At 45.5% G+C, this 26,890-nt stretch overlaps 1 protein-coding gene across 18 annotated transcripts in view; it reads left to right on the top strand.

The window, feature by feature from the left end:
• Positions 1–26,890, top strand: part of r3hdm2 (R3H domain containing 2) — a 337,844-nt gene that overhangs the window by 150,070 nt on the left and 160,884 nt on the right. For 17 of the 18 annotated variants that reach the window (XM_078201199.1, XM_078201196.1, XM_078201201.1 and 14 more), the window contains 3 exons: positions 3,429–3,639; positions 10,051–10,260; positions 15,415–15,456. In XM_078201199.1, the coding sequence (XP_078057325.1) occupies positions 10,096–10,260; positions 15,415–15,456 (207 nt within the window). In that variant the 5' untranslated portion in view covers positions 3,429–3,639; positions 10,051–10,095. The remainder of the gene's footprint in view (positions 1–3,428; positions 3,640–10,050; positions 10,261–15,414; positions 15,457–26,890) is intronic. The other variant, XM_078201193.1, reaches the window with a different exon arrangement.

The raw sequence follows: 26,890 nt of genomic DNA, 5'->3' as shown, positions 1-26,890 counted from the left end.
CTGCCCTCATGCCTCTGTAATTTCCTTTGTTTAATTCCAGAACACTAGTGTGGGACTCCACTTTTTCTCCCCTAAACTGAATTTTGAATTCTATCACACTATGGTCACTATTCCCCAGATGCTCCTTAACTATGAGGTTAATCCCTCCTCATTACACAATACCAAATCCAGAGTAGCCTGTTCCCTGGTTGGTTCCACAACGTACTGTTCCAAGAAACAATCTCTAATGCAGTCAATGAACTCTGTCTCCAGGCTACCCTTGCCAATTTGATTCTTCCAATCTATGTGCATATTAAAATCACCCATGATTATTGCTGTACCTTTCTTGCCCCCAGTATTTCCTGGTTTATACTGTGCCCCACTATGGAATTACTGCTTGGGGACCTATAGATTACTCCTACCAAGTACTTCTTCCCTTTAACATTTCTTACTTCTACCCAGACTGATTCCACATCTTGATCTCCCTTATGCTTATGTCATTTCTCATTACAACACTGATCCCTTTCTTCATCAGCAAAGCTACACCACCTCCTTTTCCGTTCAGTCTGTCTTTCTGAAATGCTGAGTACCCTTGGATATTCAATCCCCAGACCTGGTCTCCTTGTAACCATGTCTCAGTAATTGCTACCAAATCATACCCTTTTGTTTCTCTTCGCGCCATTAACTCATTAATTTTGTTCCGAATACTTTGTGCATTTAGATACAAAGCTTTTAAATTTGTTCTACTGGTAAATTTCCCGACTCTTTTATAATTCCTTGGTACATAAAGACATTCACCTGTCTGTCCCTCACCTTTATTGTCTGGTAACCATCTGCCACATCACTAACCTGCACTCTTGCCTCCTCCTTTAATTTGGGCTTTCTAATTCTCCCTACAACTGAACCCGCCCACCCATTCAGTTTAAAGTCCCATCTACGACCCTAGTTATGCAATTCGCTAGGCCTCTGGTCCCAGCACAATTCAGTCCCATTGGAACAGGTCCTTTTTTCCCCAGTACTGGTGCCAATATCCCATGAATTCAAACTCATTCCTCCCACGCCTATTTTTAAGCCACACATTTACCTGCTTAATCTTATTGACCCTGCGCCAATTAGCTCGTGGCTCAGGTAGTAATCTAGAGATTACCACCTTTTTGGTTCTGCTTTTTAATTTAGCTCCTAGCTGTTCATACTCCCTTAGCAGAACCTCTGCCCTTGTTTTATCTATGTTGTTGGTACCTACGTGGACTACAGCAAATGGATTTTTACCCTCCCACTTCAAGTTTCTCTGCAGCCCCGATGAGATATCCCAAGCATCAGGCAGGAAACACAACCTTCAGGACTCTCGATCCTGGTCTCTCTCTCTTCTCTCCTCCGAGTCCAGCAATTGATTCCTAAGGTAATAGCAAATGATTAGTGCTATTTTGTCTGTTAGAGGCTTGTGATAAACATGGAAGATGTGGGAACTGTAATTGGAGATGCATCTAATTTTTTAGGGTTTATTAAGTCTATGAATTGCTTGTAAATTTTAGCTGCTGATCATAATCCAGACTGAAATTACTCGACAACTGTTGTCTGCCTGTCACATCTGGAATATGATATGCAGCAGACACAGGAACTTTCTGAACTTGACCAAGCTACATCATTGAAGCAGTATCAATAGACACATGGCTCCTTCTTGGTAGTCATGATGTGGAGATGCCGGCATTGGACTGGGGTAAACACAGTAAGAAGTCTCACAACACCAGGTTAAAGTACAACAGGTTTATTTGGTAGCAAAAGCCACTCCGCTTACCTGACCAAGGAGCAGCGCTCCGAAAGCTAGTGGCTTTTGCTACCAAATAAACCTGTTGGACTTTAACCTGGTGTTGTTAGACTACTTACTGTCCTTCTTGGTAGTCATGATTTGGAGATGCCGGCGTTGGACTGGGGTGAACACAGTAAGAAGTTTAACAACACCAGGTTAAAGTCCAACAGGTTTATTTGGTAGCAAATACCATTAGCTTTCGGAGCAAAAGAGCAGCGCTCCAAAAGCTAATGGCATTTTCTACCAAATAAACCTGTTGGACTTTAGCCTGGTGTTGTTAAAACTCTTCTTGGTAGTCATGCAGTGGAATCTGCTTTTGTTCCTTGACTTCAAATTTAAGGAAAGCATTTTGATCATACAGAACCTGACTTCAATCTTTCTCAGTCCATAGAAACTACTGGACCATTTCACAGCTTATGTTAATAATGTCAAGCACAAAGCAAATCTCCTTTGAGCTTTTGGCTTTGGGAACTTGAGCTGTTTGTGATAGAGGAAAGTAGTGATGCTAGAACAATGTGGTGTAAAAGAGAGGTGCAAGGGGTATAATTCGCAATCGCGCTCCATTCTGATTCTTGCAAATTCACTTCAGACATTTGTACGGATCCCGTTCTGTTTTAGAAACTTTAGGTTACTTTCGCTGTCAAACATTATGGATCTCGACTGGATGCTGCTTTTGTACTCTGCTTCATGTTTTACACAGAGGAGGTACTTGTGCAGAATCTAGGATGGGATTCTCCAGCCACTCGTGTCCCAAAACCGGACGTCAGTGGACCTTTGCGTGGTCCGTCCCCGCCCACTGCGATTCCCATGGCGGACGGGAGAATCCACACCCCCCCCCCCAATGTCGGAATTTCTTCGTTGTGATTTTATGTTGTACGTTACCTTGCACATTGTCTGTCGATACACCCTTGATGCATCCAATGCTCATTTATGAAATGGCATGACTTGATCCTAAAATATGCCTCTGTTTTTAAAAAAAAACTTGCATTTATATAGAGCGCCAGTCACGACCACCACAAATCCAAAGTGCTTTACAACCACTGGAGTACTTTTTTGAAGTGTAGTTGCTGTTGTAATTTAGAAAGTGCAGCAGCTAATTGGAACTCAACAAATTCCCACAAATAGCAATGTGATGACGATTAGATATTTTATTTTTGTGATGCCTTAAAAAAGGCCAAGTAGAACTCCCCTGTTCCTCAGTATAGTGCCTTGGTAACTTTTACATCCACCTAATTAGGCAGATTGGGCCTCAGTTTGATGTCTCTTCTGAAAGACTGCGCCTCTGACAGTGCAGCACTCTCGAGTACTGCACAGGGAGTGTCAGCCTAGACTTTTGCGTCCAGATTTTGGAGTGGGACTTGCAGCCGCAATCTTCTAATCTTGGGTTGGAGTGCTGCTAACGCTGGTGGTAGTGGTGTGTTTTTTAAAGACTTTGGACAAATTGTGACTAAGTGGATTCTCACTGCTCTTATTCACCTGTAGGTTTGGTGAAAGGCATTAAACTCAATTTGTCTTCCCATGAAAATCTGTGCTGAAAGCAAAAGCTGTTCAAACAACCCTTGTTAATGCAACAGTTTTGACAGATAAGGCCCATGAAAAAGAAAATTTCTCTGATCTGATAGCTTTCCTTTTATATCCACAGGGAGCTCAGGAGAGACAGCGGCATGCTTTGACCATAGACCTATTGTACTCGATCCAGAGAACTCCACAACTATCAGCAACATGAGATGCACATTTGAAGGCACTGAACGGGTCCAGTTCCATTGAGGCACCACTTCTTCGACCACAAAAGGAGCACTTGCTTTTTATGTGATACGGGTTTAGCACAAAATTGCTACAGGCTACAGCTCCTGGTACGGATTCAAAGATTTTCTAAACTTGCTTGGTTTGTCTGGATCTTTTTTGTGTTACTTTGCAGATTCTGCACGGGTAAAGACTCTCAAATACCTCCCGTAGATTTGTTTAACATTCCTTTTATGTGTTGCAGAATGTCACCATTTACCACCTTTTAATTGGGAGCAGTTTCTCTGCATGAGAGTGAGGGCCATTATCTTTCCAATTCATATCTGATTGTTTGGCATGTCTGTTTCAACTTGAAGTTATTTTGGAGTAATCTAACTGACACATAGGAAGAAAAATGGAGAATGCACCTACTCCATGAATGTTGTGGCAGTAGGTACAGCTGAAAAAAGACCTGGCAAGAGTCTTATACTCCAGTGTTCACTATGTCAGAACAATGCGCAGCAACAAAGCCAACAGAATGCCAGTGAATTACATGACCAAAGCAGTGGAATATAAGTCACCAGATGTTGTGATCAAACTGCAGTGCTCTTATTCAGACCCACCCTTGAGCACTCGCTCCATTTCCAATTACTGAAGAGCAAGGGAGACACTCCAGGTTGGGGGACAGAGCATTGAGCCATGTGGTTTACAGCTAGCATCAGAGGGAATGAGAAAAGACTGGAGAAACATCTGAAAAGTAAATGTTGAGATGGATATAAAATTGTGAGCCATTTGGAGCATGAGGAAAATCTGCAAAATAATGTTAGTATGTTTGAGGTAAATCAGCAAAATGATGTTAGTATGTCTGTGGTAAATCTGCAAAATGACGTTCATGTGTTTGAGATAAATGTGCAAAATGACATTCGTATATCTCTGGTGAATCTGCACAATGGCGTTAGTATTTTTGAGGTATATCTGCAAAATGATAGTGTGTTTGAGGGAAATCTGCAAAATGACGTTAGTATGTTTGAGTTAAATCTGTAAAATGTCTTTAGTATAGAGTCATAGAGGTTTACAGCATGGAAACAGGCCCTTCGGCCTAAATTGTCCATGCCGCCCTTTTTGTTTTTAAACCCCTCAGTTAATTCCAATTGCCCGCATTTGGCCCATATCCCTCTATACCCATCTTATCCATGTAACGATCTAAATGCTTTTTAAAAGATAAAATTGTACCCGCCTCTACTACTACCTCTGGCAGATTGTTCCAGACACTCACCACCCTCTGTGAAAAACTTGCCCCTCTGGACCCTTTTGTATCTCTTCCCTCTCACCTTAAACCTATGCCCTCCAGTTTTAGACTCCCCTACCTTTGGGAAAATATATTGACGATCTACCTTGTCTATGCCCCTCATTATTTTATAGACCTCTATAAGATCACCCCTCAGCCTCCTACGCTTCAGAGAAAAAAGTCCTAGTCTATCCAGCCTCTCCTTATAACTCAATCCATCAAGTCCCGGTAGCATCCTAGTAAATCTTTTCTGCACTCTTTCTAGTTTAATAATATCCTTTCTATAATAGGATGACCGACACAGTATTCCAAGTGTGACCTTACGTATTTTACACAGAGGGTGGTGGGGGCCTGGAATACACTACCAAGCAAGGTGGTTGAGGCAGACACGCTAGGATCATTTAAGACTTATCTAGGTAGCCTCATGAACAGACTGGGAATAGAGGGATACAAACGGATGGTCTAGTTAGGAACACATGATCGGTGCAGGCTTGGAGGGCCGAAGGGCCTGTTCCTGTGCTGTATTGTTCTTTGTTCTTACCAATGTCTTGTACAACTTTAACAAGATGTCCCAACTCCTGTATTTAATGTTCTGACCGATGAAACCAAGCATGCCGAATGCCGCCTTCACCACTCTGTCCACCTGTGACTCCACTTTCAAGGAGCTATGAACATGTACCCCTAGATCTCTTTGTTCTGTAACTCTCCCCAACGCCCTACCATTAACTGAGTAAGTCCTGTCCTGGTTCGATCTACCAAAATGCATCACCTCGCATTTGTCTAAATTAAACTCCATCTGCCATTGTTAAGCCCACTGGCTCAATTGATCAAGATCCGTTGCAATTGGAGATAACTTTCTTCACTCTCCACTATGCCACCAATCTTGGTGTCATCTGCAAACTTACTAACCATTCCCCCTATATTCTCATCCAAATCATTAATATAAATGACAAATAACAGTGGGCCCAGCACTTGACCCTGAGGTCACAGGCCTCCAGTTTGAAAAACAACTCTCGACAACCACCCTCTGGCTTCTGTCAAGAAGCCAATTTTGTATCCATTTAGATACCTCACCCTGGATCCCGTGAAATTTAACTTTATGCAACAACCTACCATGCGGTACCTTGTCAAAGGCCTTGCTGAAGTCCATGTAGACAACATCAACTGCACTGCCCTCATCTACCTTCTTGGTTACCCCTTCAAAAAACTCAATCAAATTTGTGAGACATGATTTTCCACTCGCAAAGCCATACTGACTGTCCCTAATCAGTCCTTGCATCTCTAAATGCCTATAGATCCTGTCTCTTAAAATACCTTCCAACAATTTACCCACCACAGATGTGAGGCTCACCTATGTCTGACGTTAGTATGTTTGAGGTAAATCTACAAAATGACTTGAGTGAAAGAGGAAGATAAGGGACCGGAGGTTCAAAAGTAAACTGCAAATATAGGACTATTGTCAGGAATCTCTCTTTGCTCAGTGATTCTTACATGGGATGGACTCTGTGTTGTCGAGCTGAAAACTGGAATTATTGAAGAATAGTTTGGAAACTGCTTGACGATTCTGGAAGGATGAACTATGATGGATCATAGGTGCTACCACTTCTCCAATTATCTTGTGATTTTCAGTGGAGTGGTTCACGGTCAGTCTGTGGTTATATTGTTGGAAGCAGATGCATGTAACAGCCAAGTTCTGACGGCTCTAAATGACCAGTTCAGTCAGTTTTGAAAATGCCTTCCCAGCTTTAAGATGTGATAATACTCATTTGACTCTGGGGGTAGGTGGCTTTAAGCTGCTTACTGGCGATTTTGTCTATGGATAGTTTGAGCCTGTAATCTGGTTGAACCTGTTTATTCAGACCCTTTATTATGGCAGTAATATGGACAGGTCCATTCACCTGAAAGGGCAACACGCTTCTGGAAGAGTAGAACCCTTACTAGAGAAATTTCAAACTCAAAACAATACTAGGTATTTAGTTTCAGTGATTTTATAGTGAATTGTATATTTCCTGAATGGGGAAACTTCAGAGATATGTTTTCCAGTACTGTTCCTTCATTACTAAGGAAGCAAGTTTGCTGTCAAATGGATTTTTGAAGAATTTTTTTGTTGCTTGCCCTCCTCTTCCTTTCTAATTGCTGCTGATTTCTGATTTGTAGTTTTGTTCCTCCTTTTCTTTGGCGTCTATCCTTCCTGTTCGGTTTTGATTTGTTGCAGATTTGAAATTCAAGCCAATTAGTGCACTTAGGAGAAATTTGCTGCTGTACAAAATGAGACTCTGAAGTGTTACTGTTTGCATTTATGCAGGCAGTTCACGAGCCTTGTTTTGTCTGGTAGATTTGGAGCATGGAGGTTGTGGCAGCGTGGCCCCTTTAAAGGGACAATCCCTGAGGGCCACGTGATTGAGTCGGACCCTCTGGAGAGGCAGCGCAGGAAGCCCAGCCAATCGGGGGCGAGGGTGCCCGTCCTGGGTTGGGAGGAAGCTCAATTGGAGTTGGAGCAGAAGAGAGTAGGCGTGTATTGCAATTCTGTCAGACTGTCGATTGTGCACCTATATATTGTTGGTAATAAACCAGTTCTAACTTGAAGTCACAATGAGACCCCTTCAAAGTTAAAAAGGAGCAGAGCAGATCAGCCGCTAAACACCACCTCTGCAATAACTTTGATCGCTGCTCAGGGATGATATGGACAAAGTAGTCGAAGTAGTCTGTTGTTAATTCACAGCAGCTTAAATCTAATTATCTCACAGAAAATTCCCACTTTATTGTGTTGTGTATTGATTAATTCAAATTAAATGGAAAATTCTTTTATTTTAATCCAAAAAATTACTTTCGATTAGTTTCCTCCAGTTGCTGAGCTTTGGAACTTTAAACATGATTTATACATCCCTCTTGTATTTGTTCCATTGCTAACATTTGGAATTTAATAGCATTCTTCACAAAGACATCTCAATAATTAAGATGCTGTTTTTTAATAACTTGGCATCTTGACATTCAGGAAAATAAAGCGAGAGAATGCTCATGACATTGCCAGGGAGACTAGGAAGGGTGGCTTTTGATCTGATTGCAAAGAAAACTGATTAAGATGTACTGTTGAAATGACAAAATGAACAAAATATCCTGGATTCATTACACTTTCCCGGCATTTATTCACTCGAGCTGCCGTGTTCAGTAATCCCTCCATTTTCGATCTTTTCCAATATCACAAAGAAAAATTTCCATTTACGTAGTGCATTTCATGACCTCAGGACATTGCAAAACACTTACTAGCCAATTAAGTACTTTTTGAACTACAATCACTGTTGTGATTGATGTTGGAAACATTGCAGCCAATCTGAACACAGCAAACTCCCACAACAATGCAATAATGACCAGATAATCTTTTTTTGCAACATTGAGTGAGGATAAATATTAGTAATTGAAGTTAAGTTCCACCAGCTGCTGTGGTGGGATTTGAACTTGCACATCATTGGACCCTAAGGGGCAATTTAGCATAACCAATCCACCTAACCTGCACATCTGTGGACACTAAGGGACAATTTAGCATGACCAATTCCCTTAACCTACACATCATTGGACACTAAGGGGACAATTTGTCATGGCCAATCCACCCAACCTGCACATCTTTAGGCACTAAGGGGCAATTTAGCATGGCTAATCCGCCTAACCTACATATCTTTGAACTCCATTTAAATGAACAATGTTACAAATCTGGGGAGTGGAAGAAGAAGCTTCTGGCACCAAAGGAGTCCATTCTGTTCATTGTCCCAGCTCTTTGCTGGTTTACTCCAACAGTTCAATATAGTTGTGGTGAATTTTCTGTTTCAGTTCCATTTTTCCTGCCTGCTCCATGTGTCCCTTGGTTTCCTGAGCAAACAAAAATCTTTCTATCACAGCCTTAAATATCCCTAAGGATAGAATGAAGTGCTCTTTTGGAAGCCATTTATGAATAATGACCTCAACACCCCTAGGCTAGGGAGGGAAAATGTCACACTAGCTGACATGATTCCTGCACAAATACTGCCGATGTGACAGAACCTGACATACTGCCATGTGAAGCTGGATAAAGCATCTGGAGATCTTTGCTGAATGCAATCATGAAATGTACATTGTGTCTGGAGTTGGGAAACCAAGACTTAACTGGGTGGTTTCCATAGAGTGACCTCAGTGCTGTTAATGAAGGTGGCACCCAGATATACTGACTGTGCATATCCCTGTATCGGTGCATGAGTTAGCACGGCATGTGATGTACTCTGACCAATGAAGTTGTAAATAAATTCCGTTTATATAGTGCATTTCATTATCTTAGGATGTCCCACAATGCTCTGCAGCCAACCAAGTACCTTTGAAGTGCTGTCTCTGTTGTAGGATATGTGGCAGCCAGTTTTCGTGCAACATACTCCTGTAGAATCATAGAATCCCTACAGTGCAGAAGAGGCCATTTGGCCCATCGAGTCTGCACCGACTCTTTGACAAAGTATATTACCCAGGCCCTCTCCCCTGTTCCATCCCTGTACCCCACACATTTACCATGGCCAATCCACCTAACCTACACATCTTTGGACATTGAGAGACATTTTAGCATCGTCAATCCATGTAACCTATATGTCTTTTGGACTGTGAGAGAAAACCAGAGAACCCAGAGGAAACCCATGCAGACACGGGGAGAACGTGCAAACTCCCCACGCACAGTCACCCGAGGCAGGAATCTAATCCGGGTCCCTGGTGCTGTGAGGCAGCAGTGCTAACCACTGTGCTGCCCATGAATAGTAATGTGATAAGGATCAGATAATGATGTTGGTTGAGCCATTAAATTTTGGCTAACTCCCCTGCTGTTATTCAGATAGTACCCCAGGATCTTGTATGTCTACTTGAGGGGAGATATACAGGGCTCAGTTTAATATTTTACCTGAAATGTGATACTTTTTATATACTGAACTATACTGAAGTGTCAGAGCTGTTTTTTTAATTAATATCTTTGAAATGGGACTTAAATCTACAACATCTAATTTGGGTTAAGAGTGGTCTCACTGAACCAAGGATAATGCATTGTACAGCTCAATTTAAAAAAAAAACTTGATGCAGAAAGGTCTGAGCCAAAATCTTAAGAAGTGATGGTTGTTTCCCAGATCTTTAACGTATCATAAGAGGGAATACCAATGTTTTTAAAAATGCCATGCATTTCAAAAGTCAAAATTAGGAGCTTAATTTTGTCGTCCACATCATTGCAATGAACATATGTTGGTGCTTGTTTCAGGTTTCTGCTGTCTAGCACACCCTTAATTATTTTCATATCCTGAAGATGTCCAATAGTAATAACACTCAAGAAACTTTGGAAATCATGAAGGAATCGGAGAAGAAATTGGTGGAGGAATCGTTGATTAAAAATAAATCTGCATTCAGAACATCCAGTAAGGAGGAAGTGGAGAAAGATGGTGAAGACCCAAATGCACAGCTGGAATTCCAGGTGAGAAGCTGGCGGCTTAAAAAATGATAGAATCCCTACAATGCAGAAGGGAGGCTATTCAGCCCATCAAGTCTGCACCAACTCTCCAAAAGATGTTCGGGACCAGATCAGAAACTCCAAGGTATTGATGAAGTTAGCCTAGACCCCAACTATTACATTTGATTTTGGCATTAGAGTGAGCATAGGGTGTTTCACTCCAGGTATGATTCAAGTGACCCACTAGGGAGCTTTTATCAAACAAGGTTTATTTAAGAACACAGAATATAACAAAAAGGATTGGCATAACTTTTACCAATTAAAATACATAAAACATGACAAAGTATGATTGTTAACAGCTAGCTATCTCTGTTGTTCCAATTCAGTAGTATCCCCCACAGACACAAATTCCTTCTGTAGAACCAGTTAGCACAGAAGCCAAAGGTGCTCACGTGATGCGAGATTTTCAGCTTTTTAAAACTTCTGGACAGAGATCCAGACAGCAGTTTTCAGAAAAGGATATATCCTCAAAACAGCAAAGCTTCAGAGAAGTAAAGCTAGTCTCTGGCAGCTCCCAGTCTCCAGACTTCAGAGACAGAAAGGGATACCCCTCTCTCTGCAGCTTCCAAAACAGCACCTCTCAGAGAAAGATTCACTCTCGTACAGCAGACCCTTCGAGAAAGAGACTTATCACCTGCCGGATTCCAGTCTCCAACTTTGGAGAGGGAAAAAGAGAGGCAGTCCTCTCTCTCAACTCAAAAAGAGCATCTAAGCTTAAATGTTCTCGCAATTAGGCTGCTGCAGCAGCAACACAGGATGCCGGTAGACAGAACGGCTCCAAGTGCATAAAAAACTGCTACAACAGAACCTGCACAAGAACATGGCTCAAATACATTTCTTAAAGGCACAGTATCATTACAAAGAACATCCCACCTACAACACCACACATTGGCCAATCCACCTAAGCTTCACATCTTTGGACACTAAGGGGCAATTTAGCATGGGCAATCCACCCTAACCTACACATCTTTGGATTGTGGGAGGAACCCCATGCAGGCACATGGAGAACATGCCAACTCCACACAGTCACCCAAGCCGGGAATCAAACCCGTGTCCCTTGCGCTGTGAGACAGCAGTGCTAAACACTGTGCCACCGTGCTGCAAGGTTGTGATATTTGTGTCTATCTTGCTGCCTTAAGCTGCAAATGTTTTAGTGGATTTCTGAATGTGTTTAATAATCCTTGTGAGCACTTATGACACTGGATGTCAAGGTGGAGTGCGTAACAGTATTCTCCTGTATTATCTCCTGATTGCGCAGTGTGTTAACACTGCCAGCTCCCCTCTGGGACCAGAGTTTGTTGTGATGGGAAAGTCCTCTGTGTCTGCTGACTGGTTGGAAGAAATGAGAATCTAACAGACGTTTCTGGCAATGAGCCAATAGTGCAACCGATTAGTGTAGAATTGTCATTCATAATCTCAGGAGCTTCGAGGACGGCTGGTGCGACAAATGAGGAATATTTCACAATGTTGTGAAGTCATATTGTGGAGGTGGAATAGAGCGAGAATTTCTCTGCTGCAAACCTGTGGCACATGTGATCTTTGAGTGCTTGTCGCTGAGACAGAGTGCGAAAATTACAAAGGTGCTTTCTCGCCCATTCAATCCGTTGAATGTTTTTTGACCCTATCCGTTTGAAGTCGGGTTTGTTGATTGGGGGGGTAAATACGGTGGGGAAGACTGCCCGCTATGGTGATACTTGCTTTCAGCGAAACCAGCTCAAAAGATTGTAGAATAATTCCAGCTCAGAAGGAGGCCACTTGGCTCATTGTGTCTCTGCTGGCATCCTGAAGAAGCAGTTCATCTTTTCCCCATAGCCCTGCATGTTTTTTCTGTTTTTGCTGGTGATCAATTCCTTTTTGCAGCCTGAATTGACTCTGTCTCTCCCACACTCTCAGTGCATTCCAGTTCCTAACCACTTGCAAGACAAAGTTGTTCCAAATGTCACCATTGCTTCTTTTGCCAATTGCTTTCCATCTGTGCACTGTCTGGTTCTTGATTTTTCCAGCAATGAGAACAGTTTCTCCCAGTTTTAAATACAAATTACATCCAGTGCACATGTTTCTGTGACTTTTTTTGCACCCCACAAAACTGGCCCCCCCCCACCCCACCCCCAGATTGAATTAATCACTCAGTAGATCTGACCGCATCGGTGGAGAGAGAATACAGCAAGCATTTTGATCTGCACATCCAGACTCCAAACGTTGGCTCTATTCTCTCCCCACAGACACTGTCAGACCTGCTGAAATTTTCCAGCATTTTCTGTTTCTGTTTCAGATTCCAGCATCCAAAGATGTGTGGGTTAGGTGGATTGGCCATGCTAAATTGACCTTAGTGTCAGGGGACTAGCAGGGTAAATGCATGGGGTTACGGGGCTAGTGCCTTGGTGGGATTGTGGTCGGTGTAGGCTCGATGAGCTCCTTCTGCACTGTAGGAATTCTATCCGCAGTATTTTGCTTTTTCATTGATTGCGCTCATTGTAGCCTTTCAAGAAAGATCTTGAGCTGTTTGTTTCAGGTGCAAGCACATTATTAGTCATCTTTTAAACCTTATTAAGTATTCAATAAAAAACTGACCAGTATATACCAATTAAACTATTTAATAGTTCTGCCTATTTTTCAGAATAATTTTAAGTTAATTAAAGATCAGGTTACTCACATGTGGTGGGCCAAGCACTTGGATTAAATGCTTGCTTTTTGTGGTAAAGTTATTTTCAGCTACGTTAATCAAGCTGCATCGGGTCACCACAGGGTGGCACAGTGGTTAGCACTGCTGCCTCTCAGCTCCAGGGACCCAGGTTCGATTCCCGGCTTGGGTCTGTGTGGACTCTGCACGTTCTCCTCGTGTCTGCGTGGGTTTCCTCTGGGTGCTCCGGTTTCCTCCCACCCTCCGAAAGATGTGCTGGTTAGGGTGGATTGGCCGTGCTAAATTCTTCCTCAGTGTACCCGAACAGGAGTGTGGTGACTGGGGGGATTTTCAAAGTAACTTCATTGCAGTGTTAATGTAAGCCTACTTGTGACTCTAATAAGTAAATTTTAACGCATCTTTCTTAAAAATATCAAGGGATATTTTTTAATGCAAGAGTGAAATATACAGTAAATGGCAGAACCCTTAGGAGTATTGATAGGCAGAGGGATCTGGATGTACAGGTACACAGGTCACTGAAAGTGGCAACGCAGGTGGAGAAGGTAGTCAAGAAGGCATACGGCATGCTTGCCTTCATCGACCAGGGCATTGAGTTTAAAAATTGGCAAGTCATGTTGCAGCTTTATAGAACCTTAGTGAGGCTGCACTTGGAATATAGTGTTCAATTCTGGTCACCACACTACCAGAAGGATGTGGAGGCTTTGGAGAGGGTACAGAAAAGATTTACCAGGATGTTGCTTGGTATGGAGGGCATTAGCTATGAGGAGAGGTTGGAGAAACTTGGTTTGTTCTCACTGGAACGACGGAGGTTGAGGGGCGACCTGATAGAAGTCTACAAGATTATGGGGGGCATGGACAGAGTGGGTGGTCAGAAGCTTTTTCCCAGGGTGGAAGAGTCAATTACTAGGGGGCACAGGTTTAAGGTGCGAGGGGCAAGGTTTAAAGGAGATGGACGAGGCATGTTTTTTACAGAGAGTGGTGGGTGCGTGGAACTCTCTGCTGGGGGAGGTAGTGGAAGCGGATACGATAGTGAGTTTTATGGGACATGAATAGGATGGGAATAGAGGGATATGGTCCCCGGAAGGGTAGGGATTTTAGTTCAGTCGGGTAGCATGGTCGGTGCAGGCTTGGAGGGCCGAAGGGCCTGTTGCTGTGCTGTAATTTTTTTTGTTCTTTGTTTTTTGAAAATAATTGATTGTATTCAATACCATTGCTTAATTGATCTTGCTTGTGGTAGATTTTATGTTCATGATTGTTGGGTCCATTCATTCGTTTGAAGAGATAAGAGGACAGCACGGGTTTTAAAATGGTTTTCTTTTATTGAGAAGAATTTTAAAAATTAACATGACATGAGCAAAAAAAGCGAGCTTGGAGACTGGCTTCTAAGCCAGTCCCTCTAATCTAAGAACTGAACTGAACTCTCTAAAACCAAAATATATTTCAACCCATATCGTTATTGGAAGTGTTTTTCGCCTGCTGTCGCTGCCTAGAAAAAGAATCCTCACAGCTGCTGTTATGGGAAGCTGTTGTTTGCCTACATTGTGTACCCTTCAGGAATGCAGTCAATTTTTAGCTAATCCATCATGCCTTCTGATTTGACATGTAGTCTTCAGCTCAGCAGAATCAGTTAACCCCTACAGTCTAGCATTGAAATGTAATTGTGCATAGGCAGAAATATCTTGTAAAAATTTTTCATAGACTGAAGCAAACAGGGCTATGCATACACAGGATCCCTCAATGATGATGCAAAAAGCAGCAAAGTCTTGACCCAGCACTTGGGAAAACTAGCACAGTTTCCCAAAGTGGAAACCCTACCACAGTGTCTGTTCTAGAACAGCAATAGACCAGTCTTGAATTTGGTGGGTTATGGTGTGCATTTTGAAATAGGAGGCAAATTTAGTCTTTGACGTATTCCTATTTCCTTCGTTAACTGATGGGAACGCATTGCATTGCAATCCCCTATAGAGAGGGTAAGCAGAGCCCCACCAAGGGCAGTCTGCTCACATTGAAAGTGTATGCATGATTTGATGACTCTGACTATTGTATTTATTTGGGCTGCGCATTCAAACCTCGATATTTTTATACTTTCAAACATCTTGGGAAGAGATTTTATGTCAATTGACTCTCTGAAGTGTTATTGTAATTAGTGCGGCTTCAGAATGTTTTTGCAAGGCCGCACAGAATGTCTGCAATCAATGTCGAAAATATAGAGCTTGCAAGCCAGGTGAAATGAGAACTATTAGCATATCTTCTTTCTAGCATTCCGGTTGTGTAGTAGCTAATATGAATAGAGTTTCCTCTTTAAGCAAAGGTGCAAAACCACTTCTGTTTCCAGAGTATTGGGTGCAGAAGCTATGAAGGAAATGAGGCTCCTGGGTTTGTCCATGTTGGGGAAGAGGGCTGTCATTGTTTATGCTGCCAGTGAAACGAAGCAAATATTTTCCTAACCTATTGATGTGGTCTCTGTTTCATTGCAGCGGAGAACACAGAACCATGGACACTCGAGGAAGCGATCCAAGGTCAGAATGTGCTCATAAGAAATGGAAGAATTATTGTCAAGTTGGCTTCATTGAATTTGAACGTAGGATTTTGTGGATGTGCTTGAGGAGCTGAATTACAGTTCCGTGTATATTTTCTTTCATGGGATGTTATGGGGAGAACCGTCATCAGATGCTACATGGGATTACAGCACCAAAGCAGGCTATTTTTCCCAACTTGTCCATGACACTGTTGTGCTCCGCTCCAAATTCGCCTCATCTTTCCTCCGGCCTATTAACTTGATTTCTATCTTACTGATGTCCTTTTCTATCTTGAAACACCTTATATTCTCACAATTGCCTAGATGGTCCCCCACCTTTACTTATCTGTTCTGGTTCATTCCCCATTAGTTGTAGACAGTGTAGACAGTGCGGAGGGCAGTGGCAGGTTACAGAGGGACATAGATAAGCTGCAGAGCTGGGCTGAGAGGTGGCAAATGGAGTTTAATGCAGATTCACTTTGGAAGGAGTAACAGGAATACAGAGTACTGGGCTAATGGTAAGATACTTGGTAGTGTGGATGAACAGAGGGATCTGGGTGTCCATGTGCATAGATCCCTGAAAGTTGGCACCCAGGTTGATAGGGTTGTTAAGAAGGCGTACGGTGTGTTAGCTTTTATTGGTAGAGGGATTGAGTTTCGGAGCCAGGAGGTCATGCTGCAACTGTACAAAACTCTGGTGCGGCTGCACTTGGAGTATTGCGTACAGTTCTGGTCGCCGTATTATAGGAAAGATGTGGAAGTGTTGGAAAGGGTGCAGAGGAGATTTACCAGGATGTTGCCTGGTATGGTGGGAAGATCGTATGAAGAAAGGCTGAGGGGCTTGAGGTTGTTTTCGTTAGAGAGAAGGTTAAGAGGTGACTTAATAGAGGCATACAAGATGATCAGAGGATTAGAGAGGGTGGATCGTGAGAGCCTTTTTCCTCGGATGGTGATGGCTAGCACGAGGGGACATAGCTTTAAATTGAGGGGTGAGAGATATAGGACAGATGTTAGAGGTAGGTTCTTTACTCAGAGAGTAGTAAGGGTGTGGAATGCCCTGTTTGCAGCAGTGGTGGACCCGTCAACGTTGAGAGCGTTCAAGTGGTTATTGGATAAACATATGGATGATATTGGAATAGTGTAGATTAGAGGGGCTTTAGATTGGCTCCACTGGTCGGCGCAACATCGAGGGCCGAAGGGCCTGTACTGCGCTGTTATGTTCTATGTTCTATTACAAGATTAACAGTTCTCCTGGTTTGTCTGCTCCCATGTCAATTTGTATGCGACTCGGGCAGTAGTTCACGGATTATTCAGGGGCGGCACGGTAGCACAGTGGTTAGCACTGCTGCTTCACAGCTCCAGGGACCTGGGTTCGATTCCCGGCTTGGGTCACTGTCTATGTGGAGTTTGTACATTCTCCTCGTGTCTGCGTGGGTTTCCTCCGGGTGCTCCGGTTTCTTCCCACAGTCCAAAGATGTGCGGGTTAGGTTGATTGGCCAGGTTAAAAATTGCCCCTTAGAGTCCTAAGATGCGTAGGTTAGAGGGATTAGCGGGTAAATATGTGGGGGAAGGGCCTGGGTGGGATTGTGGTCGGTGCAGACTCGATGGGCCGAATGGCCTCCTTCTGCACTGTAGGGTTTCTATGATTTCTATGATATTACCCTCGCGGTCCTAATTTCAAGTCCAACTGCTGAGTCTTCCAGCAGGACCTCATCCCTGTTCCTATCGATGTTGCTTGTTCCATGACAACTGGATTTATCCCCATCTACCTGCCACGAGATGTACTTCATCCTGGCTCCTTCGGAATTATTCTTCCTGTCTGCAGAGCTTGCCACCTCACCCTTGAACTACAGATTGTAGAGTCTTCCCATTGCTGCCACATTACCAATCAGCCCTTCCCTTCCTCCCCTCCCGTCACCACACAGGCTTCTGAGCCATGGTTCCTTGGTCTGCATTATGGCTGTCCCCCCTGCAGGCTTTCTGTCTGTGTCTCAAGTGTTGAGAACCTTTGTTGGATCATGGCAGTGTTCGCAGGGCCTCCTCATTAACCTCTCCTTAATCTTCACTACTCTGTTCCTCATCAGTCGCACTCTCCCTTTGTTGAAATAAAAACAATTTGCTGGCATTGCTCACGCAGCAAATGTGAAGAGAAATGGCGTTACCAGGTGGAATTCTCCCATCCAAACTGCAGTGGCTTTGGTCATGGGCAGGAGCACAGAATACAGCAGGAACCAAAAAGTCAGAAAGCCACCAGCACAAAAAGAGTTTGAAATTCTCCCAGTGGTGGGTTAATGGTGGGTCGCTTTTCCCGCCGCCTGCTGGTGTGAACGCCATCTGTTGATTAAAAGAGCTGCTGGCCAGAATCTCAGATTTTCTGATCCTGTGTCAGGCCAGTGGGAAGTTACATCAGCCTCAAACTGGTTTGAAGAAGAGTGGAGTCGACGAGGCAGACCTCAGTCACAAGATGAAGTGAGCGCAGCGTACATCAGGGACTCATGGACCCTCTTGTTTACCAACTCCGATCAGTACTGCACCTGGCGCTGGGGAATGCAAGGGTCTCCTGCTGAAGATACACTGTGCTGCGTGACTCATGGACCCTCCTGCGTCACTGTCTCTGTTCAGTACAGTGCCCGGGGTTGGAGAGTATTTACCAGGATGCTGCCTGGTTTGGAGGGTAGGTCATATGAGGAAAGGTTGAGGGAGCTAGGGCTGTTCTCTCTGGAGCGGAGGAGGCTGAGGGGAGACTTAATAGAGGTGTATAAAATGATGAAGGGAATAGATAGAGTGAACGTTCAAAGACTATTTCCTCGGGTGGATGGAGCTATTACAAGGGGGCATAACTATAGGGTTCGTGGTGGGAGATACAGGAAGGATATCAGAGGTAGGTTCTTTACGCAGAGAGTGGTTGGGGTGTGGAATGGACTGCCTGCAGTGATAGTGGAGTCAGACACTTTAGAAACATTTAAGCGGTTATTGGATAGGCACATGGAGCACACCAGGATGATAGGGAGTGGGATAGCTTGATCTTGGTTTCAGATAAAGCTCGGCACAACATCGTGGGCCGAAGGGCCTGTTCTGTGCTGTACTGTTCTATGTTCTATGTTCTAAGTACAGGAGTGTTCTCCCCACCCCCACAGCACCGTGCTGTGGGACTCATGAACCCTCCACTCCAGTGGACCAAAGTTCAACTGGGAGGTGGGATGCAAGGTGAGGGGGGTGGGTGTAAGGGCAGGGGTTGCTCAATGTGGAAGGAGGATGTTCAAGGCAGTGGGGTGAAGGGTAAGGGGAGCACGATGGCAGGCAGAGGGCAGCGAGGTGGATGAGGATGATAAACAATGGAAGGCAGTGGGAAGACCATGGGGACGGAAGCCACACTTCGACAAAGCTGCATGAAACAATGACAAGCAAGGGGATCGAAGGAAACCATATTTTTACTGGGGGTATGAAACTCGACTGGGTGGGGTGTGGTGGTGGGGGCACATGCGTAACGGTGCACAGCGCCTCTAGATTGGGTAGGTGGAGGTCCATGTGGGGCTTTGGGAGTAGTTGGGGGGGGGGAGGGGGGAAGGCGGGGGGAGGGGGCTAGTGGCTGGAGAATAATAGGTGGCATTCCTACCTGCACATTGTGAGGCTCCAGGTAAATCAGAGGCACTCAGTGAGGGAGGGGTGAACTCCACTCTAATAAAGGTGCGGCACCGCCATGTCTGGGAGGGGTATGAGGCAGCGTGAGAAGACCGCTCAACTGGGCTATGGGGCTGCTTCTTAGGGTGCACACTCACTTGGGGCCTCTGCAGTGGACAGGATGCAGGTGAATTACACAGGGCAGAGACCTTATTGCCCAGGAGAAGATGCAGCAAGGCAATCTGCCCTGTTAAAGGGATAGGCAAAACTCCATAGCCTCACCTCACAGTTTCAACATGGACAGAGTGGAAGGTAGGAATGCAGCCTTGGATAGTGAAGAGGGCACAGTTGCTGCTTTTCTGCTGTCCCATCAGTGAGGGGAGTCATGGGTTAACAATTAATGCCATTCATCACTGGCCAAATGGATTCCACTCACTGGCAATGAGTAACTGAAAGGTCATAGTTATGCCAGTTCAAAGAATAGAGTGCTGAGCTGCTTCAGTTTAATCATTCAGTTCACAACTTATCATCCCCACAGGCTCCAGGTGCCATAGCTCTGGAGTGGAATGTTGCTCACCTGTCTGTGTGTGCGGGCGTCTCGGGGGTAAGGCTGCATCAGGCACAGTGCAAACAAGGTGGCCCAAGATGTGGGGCCCCAATTCTCCCATAGGTCTCTCAATCATAGCTTCCCTTTCAGCACCCTTTAATCCTTGTGAATGGATGCAGGACTCCTGGCTGCTCAGAGTCCTCATTCGATGGAGAAGGCGAAAGAGGGAAAGACGTCCAGCATGAGGTACCACCTGGGGGAATGGCCAGGGGAAGCCTGAACAGGAGGCTGAGGAAGAGGGAGACCCAGACAGCTGAGGTAACCCGCCACACCGAGGGTATCTCGTCAAACAGCCTCCTACTTACAGATGAGTGAGAGGCAGTGCCAGGCATGGCTGCACTTGTCCCGAGCCCTCGTACGTCACAAATGCCACATTCTTCATAAAGATGTGAGACTACGTGGAGTAGGAAGCTTCCTCCTGCCAGTGGCCTTGAAGATGATGAAAATGCTCAATTATTTTGCCGCTGGGTCTTTCCAGGGATCAACAAGGGACCTGTGGGCATTTCTCAGTCAGCATTACTGCATAAAGGAGGTGACCGATGTCCTTTACAGGAAGGCCCATCATAATGTCATGTTTGTTCTGGATGAAGTTAGCCAGGCTGAAAGATTCCCCGCTTTGCAGCTATCTCAGGCTTCCCAAGAGTGCAAGGTACAGTTGTCCACACCATGTGGCTGTACAGGCTTCCTGGCAGCAGCCCCTAATTTTTATAAACCGCAGGGGCTACCATTCCATCAGCACGTAACTAGTGTGTGACTATCGCAAGCACATGCTGCATGTGTGTGCACATTACCCTGGGAGTTACCAAGATTCCTATATCATCTACCCGGGTTTTTGAACAGCCAGCGATACTTGCTGGGGGATAAGGGCTACCCACTTGCACAGTGACTGATGTCTCCAGTCTGTCGCTCTCCGAATCGAGCCAAGCAGAGGCGCAATACTGCTCAGACCTCCACACACTCCCTCATTGAGCAGACCAGAGGACTGCTGAAGATGTGATTCAGATGGCTGGACTGCTCAGGTGACTCTGCAATACGCACCATAGAGGGTTCCCCGCATGATCGCAGTTTGCTGTGCCCTTCACAATCCAGCTATAGAGGTGAGGCCTTGCCAGAGGCTGAACTGGAGGAGGATGATAGCTCCTCGGCAGATGAAGATGAGGAAGTGCAGAAAGCCCAGGAGGCTGCAGAGGGACAGTATGAGCTGATGTCATGGAGAGAAGACATGGGAAATGTGCCTGTGATTGTTTAATAATATCTGCCAGGTTCTAGGAGGAGTAAAGTTAAGTGAGGTCATGTGGACACGTCTCTCCTAGACCTCCATCGCTGAGAGGACAGGTTCTGCATTCACACTCGGATGTTCTGCTCATGACGCACTAGATTTGATCATCGGTGAGCTGCTAATGCATTCGATCTGTCAACTTCAAATCCACTGAGGAACGACCGGAATGTGAGACAGGGCTTGATGCTTTCATCACCATCTAGTGATGGAAGCGCTGTTGTGAATGGGATGCGAACCAGCCTAGGACTTTTATCCGAAAGTGTATGTCTTGCGTTCAGACATTAATAGTTAGGAGACTTGGATACCACTGCAGCATCATTGCTGATGAGCTGTCTTCAACCATTGCTGTCCCTTGAGGAATAAGGATTCAAAACGTTCTCATCATATACTGTTAATAAAGATTTAAACACATCTCCCTGACAACGCACAAGGGTCCGGAGACTAGCTGCACTGAGGTTGACATCACATGAATGTTAATCTTAAAATGGGACGCTCTGTCTGAGTGAGAGGATGGCTGCAGCTCGAGATAAGAACGTTCCAAAATGCTTTCAGCTGACCAGAATATTCGCATACCCATCCAATGAGTTTGTGCAATTTATTGACAGTAATAGCACATCCGTGAACCAGAGGTGACATCAAAATATCTGATCTTTCCTAACCCTGCAACTGCACCTTGGTGCAGCTCCAATATCCGTCTGCTGACTTTGCTATGTCCTGGTTCCTGTATTGACCTTGGCGAATGTCCTCAGGTGGCCCGAGGCCTGGAATGCCCCAGCCTGATAAGGATCTCCTGCTCAGGGACAGAAGGACCCTTGGCAGCTTGCACTGCTGGAGTGGGTGTAGGCAGAGGGGACTCTGTGCGGCTCTATTGTCCTGAGGGGAGGCCCCTGGGATATATGGCTGACACTTATCCTCCCTGTGGGTGCCACAGGACCCTGGCCTGACTCCTCCAGGTGATGGAGCACCTAGAGGGAGGTCAAGGTGCCCGGTCTCCATGTCACTTACATCCTGATGCTGCCCACCAGGGTTTGTGGCCATGGAGTGCAGGGACAAGCACAAATCCAACAGGACCTGCTGGACCAAGGTCTCCATCATAGTCACCCATGCTGGCCTCGAGGCGCTTGCATGTTGCAGCCACAACATCAGACAGACTTCCCCCTCGTTCACCCTAGTCTGCCGAGAAACTCTCGAACCTCTGCCTGATGTTCTGCTGCCTGCTTTTGTACCTCCACCAGTTTCAGCTCAGCCACTGAAACTCTGCTGGAGAGTGTGAATGAGCACAGCGACAGCTCTTCATTAACACTCATTCTCCACCAGTGATCTGGCAGTCACTTCCCGAGGCTCATTATCTGACTGGGACTGAGCAGGTGACTAGTCTGCAGCTGCCCCTCCCTCCGAGAGCCAGAGAGCGGGACTGTCCGTGTGACCGGGACTGAACAGGTTGACTGGTCTCCCTCCGAGAGCCAGAGGGCGGGACTGTCCGTGTGACCGGGACTGAACAGGTTGACTGGTCTCCCTCTGAGAGCCAGAGAGCTGGACTGTCCGTGTCTCTGGGACTGAGCAGGTTGACTGGTCTCCCTCCGAGAGCCAGAGAGCGGGACTGTCCGTGTCTCTGGGACTGAGCAGGTGACTGGTCTCCCTCCGAGAGCCAGAGAGCTGGACTGTCCGTGTCTCTGGGACTGAGCAGGTGACTGGTCTCCCTCCGAGAGCCAGAGGGCGGGACTGTCCATGTCTCTGGGACTGAGCAGGTGACTGGTCTCCCTCCGAGAGCCAGAGAGCTGGACTGTCCGTGTCTCTGACTGCTGTGGGGACATGTCTGGGATGTAATCGCCAGAAAGTGATTCTGAGTCTGATCTGGAGCTACATCCCATTGAGATGTGTGTGTCTCTGTGCTGCTGGAGAGTGAATGAGCACAGCGACAGCTCTTCATTAACACACTCATTCTCAGATGTCCTCGGGGCTTGGAGAGCTGCTCAGCTGTGTGGATGGCCTCCATTTGCTCGTGTGGAGAAGAATAAGAGTTTCAGTGGCTGAGCTGAATACACTTGACTGACTTTGATTGTCGGGATTTGATGGAGTTGAGATCCATACTGGGTTGTTGGGAGTGACCAATCTGTGCTTCCCTACAGGAGCGATCACTATCGTCCCCAGCAAGCTCCCTCCTCGGGTTCGGTGAGGGTGATGATCTCTGTTGTCCCTGCCCAGGTCTGGATTCTCTCCACTTGTTGTGTGCCAGCTTGCCCTGGATGAAGATGAAAGAAAGGCATGTGATCAGAGGAATGGGGCAGAGGGTGGGTCGGATACATGTCCCCTGTGTGTGGTCAGCCCTCCCCAGAAGCGCCAGAGGATGGAGTGTGAGCAACATGATAGCTGGTGGTGATGTGGAAGTGTCTGTGAGAGAGTGAGTGGTGATATGTTTCCCCTGCTAATGGATGTGTGAGATCCGTGAAGATGCCATGCTGAGAGTTTGATAGTGGAGAGAGCTGAGAGGGGATTTACCCTGACGGAGCAATGAGATCATTTACCCGCTTCCTGCACTGCATGGCACTTTGGGCGTGGTTGCCAGCCACACTGACCTCCCGGTGATGGCCTACCAGGCTGAAGATGAGAGGTTGTTGTACTTCTTGGAGCCATCCCTTGGGGTCGAATGCCTCTGCCCTTGGACATCTCGAATCAAAGCCTCGAGGGCTTGGTGGCTGAATTGGGGTGCAGACGACTTCTTGAGGCTTACTGGCCTTTTGCCTCCGGGTTCTGAACATTCTGCAGAGTCTGGTGAATGTAGGTGGGCTGGAGAGAGTGAGATGTATGTATTGCATTGCTGTTTAAATATAACGTCTGGACCTTTGAACATGCCAACTGATGGTGGGCTGACGAATCAGCCAGATGGTTCTGAAAGGGACTTGCTCGTGCAATAATTAATGAGGCTTCAAGTGTGGAATTGGGAGTAAGTTCCAACCATTCCAGCCAGCAGGAACAACACCACCGGAACCGCCCGCCACTGCACTTTTGCCAAAGAAAATTGAGAATTGTGCTCAACATTTCAGGTTGATGGTGACCCATCTGATGAAAGGTCGACAATCTGAAACATTAACTCTGTTTCTCTCTCCACAGATGCTGCATGACCTGCTGAGTCTTTCCAGCATTTTCTGTTCTTATTTCGCATTTGCAGCGCACGCACCCCCAACTCTCTCTCCAGTTCAGTTACTCTAAACTGGATAAATGTGAGTTGGAGAAGCTCGCAAAGTCTCTCATTCTGTAACCTGTTCTGCCATATCATAGACTAGCCTTATTTTAATTATTTATTTGAGGTATTTATTCAACATTTATCTTTTAAATGAAGTAGTTTAAGCTGAGTACAGTGCTCCTGTTTTCCTGGCCCTCGTTAAAACGACTGCCCTAATTTAGAGAAAAGAAAATGTTAAAATTCATGAACCAGTTACCTAGCTGCCTCTGGACCTCCTCTTGGGTCTCACTGTTACCCTTTCTCAGACCGCACCTTTTTCTGTAAAACACCAGAGCAGTACCTGTTCCTTCACTGTATCAAATTCCCTCACCAAATTCACCGAGTTAAGTAAGCCGTCTGTCGTGACTGTACTCTGCCGTGCTGGCTTTGGTGCTACTTACTTACTGCATAAACAAAACTGTCTGTGTTGGAATTCCTGCTGACTAGGGAACCAATTGTAACCTGCCACCACCTAATGAACTAACTGTATAGCTGCAGTTTGTTAAGATCAAGACTGAAAGAGACTCACAAGTTGATGATTGAAGTGAAGTTAAATGATGTATGCAAAACCTGACGAGATTTTAGGAAGAGATCAACCCTTAAAATTCCCTCCCTCACCAAATGGAGGGAGCGATTTAGGGAGGGTCAGAGGGCATGATGAGTGAGATGCTGATTAATCGCAGAGAATGAGGAGATCTTCTGAGAACAAAGACTGAGAAAGGAAGGCAGTGAAGATATCTTGGTGAGAAAATGTTTGATTGTGCTTGGGAGGATGGTGGCGAATGAGGAATTTGAGTGAGAGGTACGAGGAGTGCAAAGAGCTAATTCGATCAGAGGAGGAAATGATGCCAGAGGAGTAGGGGGTATGGCCAAAGTATGATCAGGTGATAAGTGCCACACAGTTACCACTTGATTTATTATTGCCACATGTATTGGGATACAGTGAAAAGTATTGTTTCTTGCGCGCTATACAGACAAAGCATACCGTTCATAGAGAAGGAAAGGAGAGAGTGCAGAATGTAGTGTTACACTCATAGCGAGGGTGTAGAGAAAGATCAACTTAATATTTGATTTATTATTGCCACATGTATTGAGATGCAGTGAAAAGTGTTTCTTATGTGTTATATAGACAAAACATACCGTTCATAAAGTACATAGGAGTGAAGGAAAGGAGAGAGTGCAGAATATAGTGTTATAGGCATAGCTAGGGTGTAGAGAAAGATCAACTTAATATAAGGTAGGTCCATTCAAAAGTCTGACAGCAGCAGGGAAGAAGCTATTCTTGAGTCGGTTGGTACATAACCTCAGACTTTTGTACCTTTTTCCCGACAGAAGAAGGTGGAAGAGAGAATGTCCGGGGTGCGTGGGGTCCTTAATTATGCCGGCTGCTTTCCTGAGGCAGCGGGAAGTGTAGACAGAGTCAATGGATGGGAGGCTGGTTTGAGTGATGGACTGGGCTATGATCACGACCTTTTGTAGTTTCTTGCAGTCTTGGTCAGAGTAGGAGCCATACCAAGCTGTGATACATCCGGAAAGAATATCAGTCACAAGTATGTGGTGGAAGATCTGGCCAGATGGGGACATCTCATTTATGGGGGAGGTGCCAATGCCCATCAGCCAGATTTCCATTAGGGCCACATTGTCAATGTAGTCATCCACAATAAGTTCTTAAATGACAAGTGGATAGACATTCTGGAGGGAGATGTGGTGAGGAGAGGTGAGAGCTGATCCACTGGCACTCCACAGGGTCAGCGATGGGAAGATGGGTAGGATATTGGGAATGTTGGCCCCCAGCAGGTACACTGGGCAAGAAGGTCAACAAGAAAGAGGGATGGGGCAGTTGGGATTACTGGTTGTATTGAGAACGCCTTGATGAGCACGTCGAAGGATGCTAGCAAAGGCAGAGAGGGGAGCTGTCGGCTTATCGAAGAGGGAGTCAAACCTAGGGTGACGGTAGGAAGGTGGAGGAGTTCTGAAGGATAGCGGTAGGGATTTGGGAGGGCAGAGTAACAGAGAGAAATGAAAGGAGGAAAGTGAAGATTGAGGAGGGGGTAAAGAGAAAAAGTTTTTAAAATGGGGAGGAAATGGAGTGGTAGCCAGAATGTGTACGTGGATGGACGTGGAAAAGCTGAGTTGCATTGGCCTGGTTGCTTAGCAATTAAGATTAGTAAATGGGGAAGAGGCAGTGAGAGGGAGACCAGAGTTAAAGTCAGAGGTCCTGTTGTGGGCAAAGTTGATGTAGATAGTATGCAGTCAGCATGGATCATAGAATAGAATATTACAGATCATCCGTAACTGTAGTTCAAGCTCAGGGACAGGTGCCAGTGAAGTCCAGAAGCTAGTTGAAGGGTAGAGTATAGGAAGATGCACCGATGGAGGGATTTCCATGGGAAAGAAGATCCAAGAGGATCAGGAAAGAAAGATGACGGCAAAGTTGGAGGACACCTAAGGTCAAGAAGTGGCTCGGGGAGTGCGTTTCAGGCCAGAAACAGGCTAGCTGACATTTAAGAGTCAGTGAGCCACTCACAGCAGACTTAACAGGAAGTGACAACAGTGGGGTGGGGTTGGAAATTGATCAATGGTACTTTGAAACATAAAGAGCAGATCAGTTGTACACCAGTGCAGAAAAGTAGTCTTAATGCTGAGAAGTCCAAGAGTGTGAAGCCAAATTTGAGAGGAGATCTCATTGAGGAAGGTAGAGAGCA

This window comes from Mustelus asterias, chromosome X (genome assembly GCF_964213995.1).
Source record: "Mustelus asterias chromosome X, sMusAst1.hap1.1, whole genome shotgun sequence".
Classification (NCBI taxonomy): Eukaryota; Metazoa; Chordata; class Chondrichthyes; order Carcharhiniformes; family Triakidae; genus Mustelus; species Mustelus asterias.
Note: the sequence above shows the minus strand (reverse complement) of the source record. Positions and strands in the feature narration are given on the sequence as shown.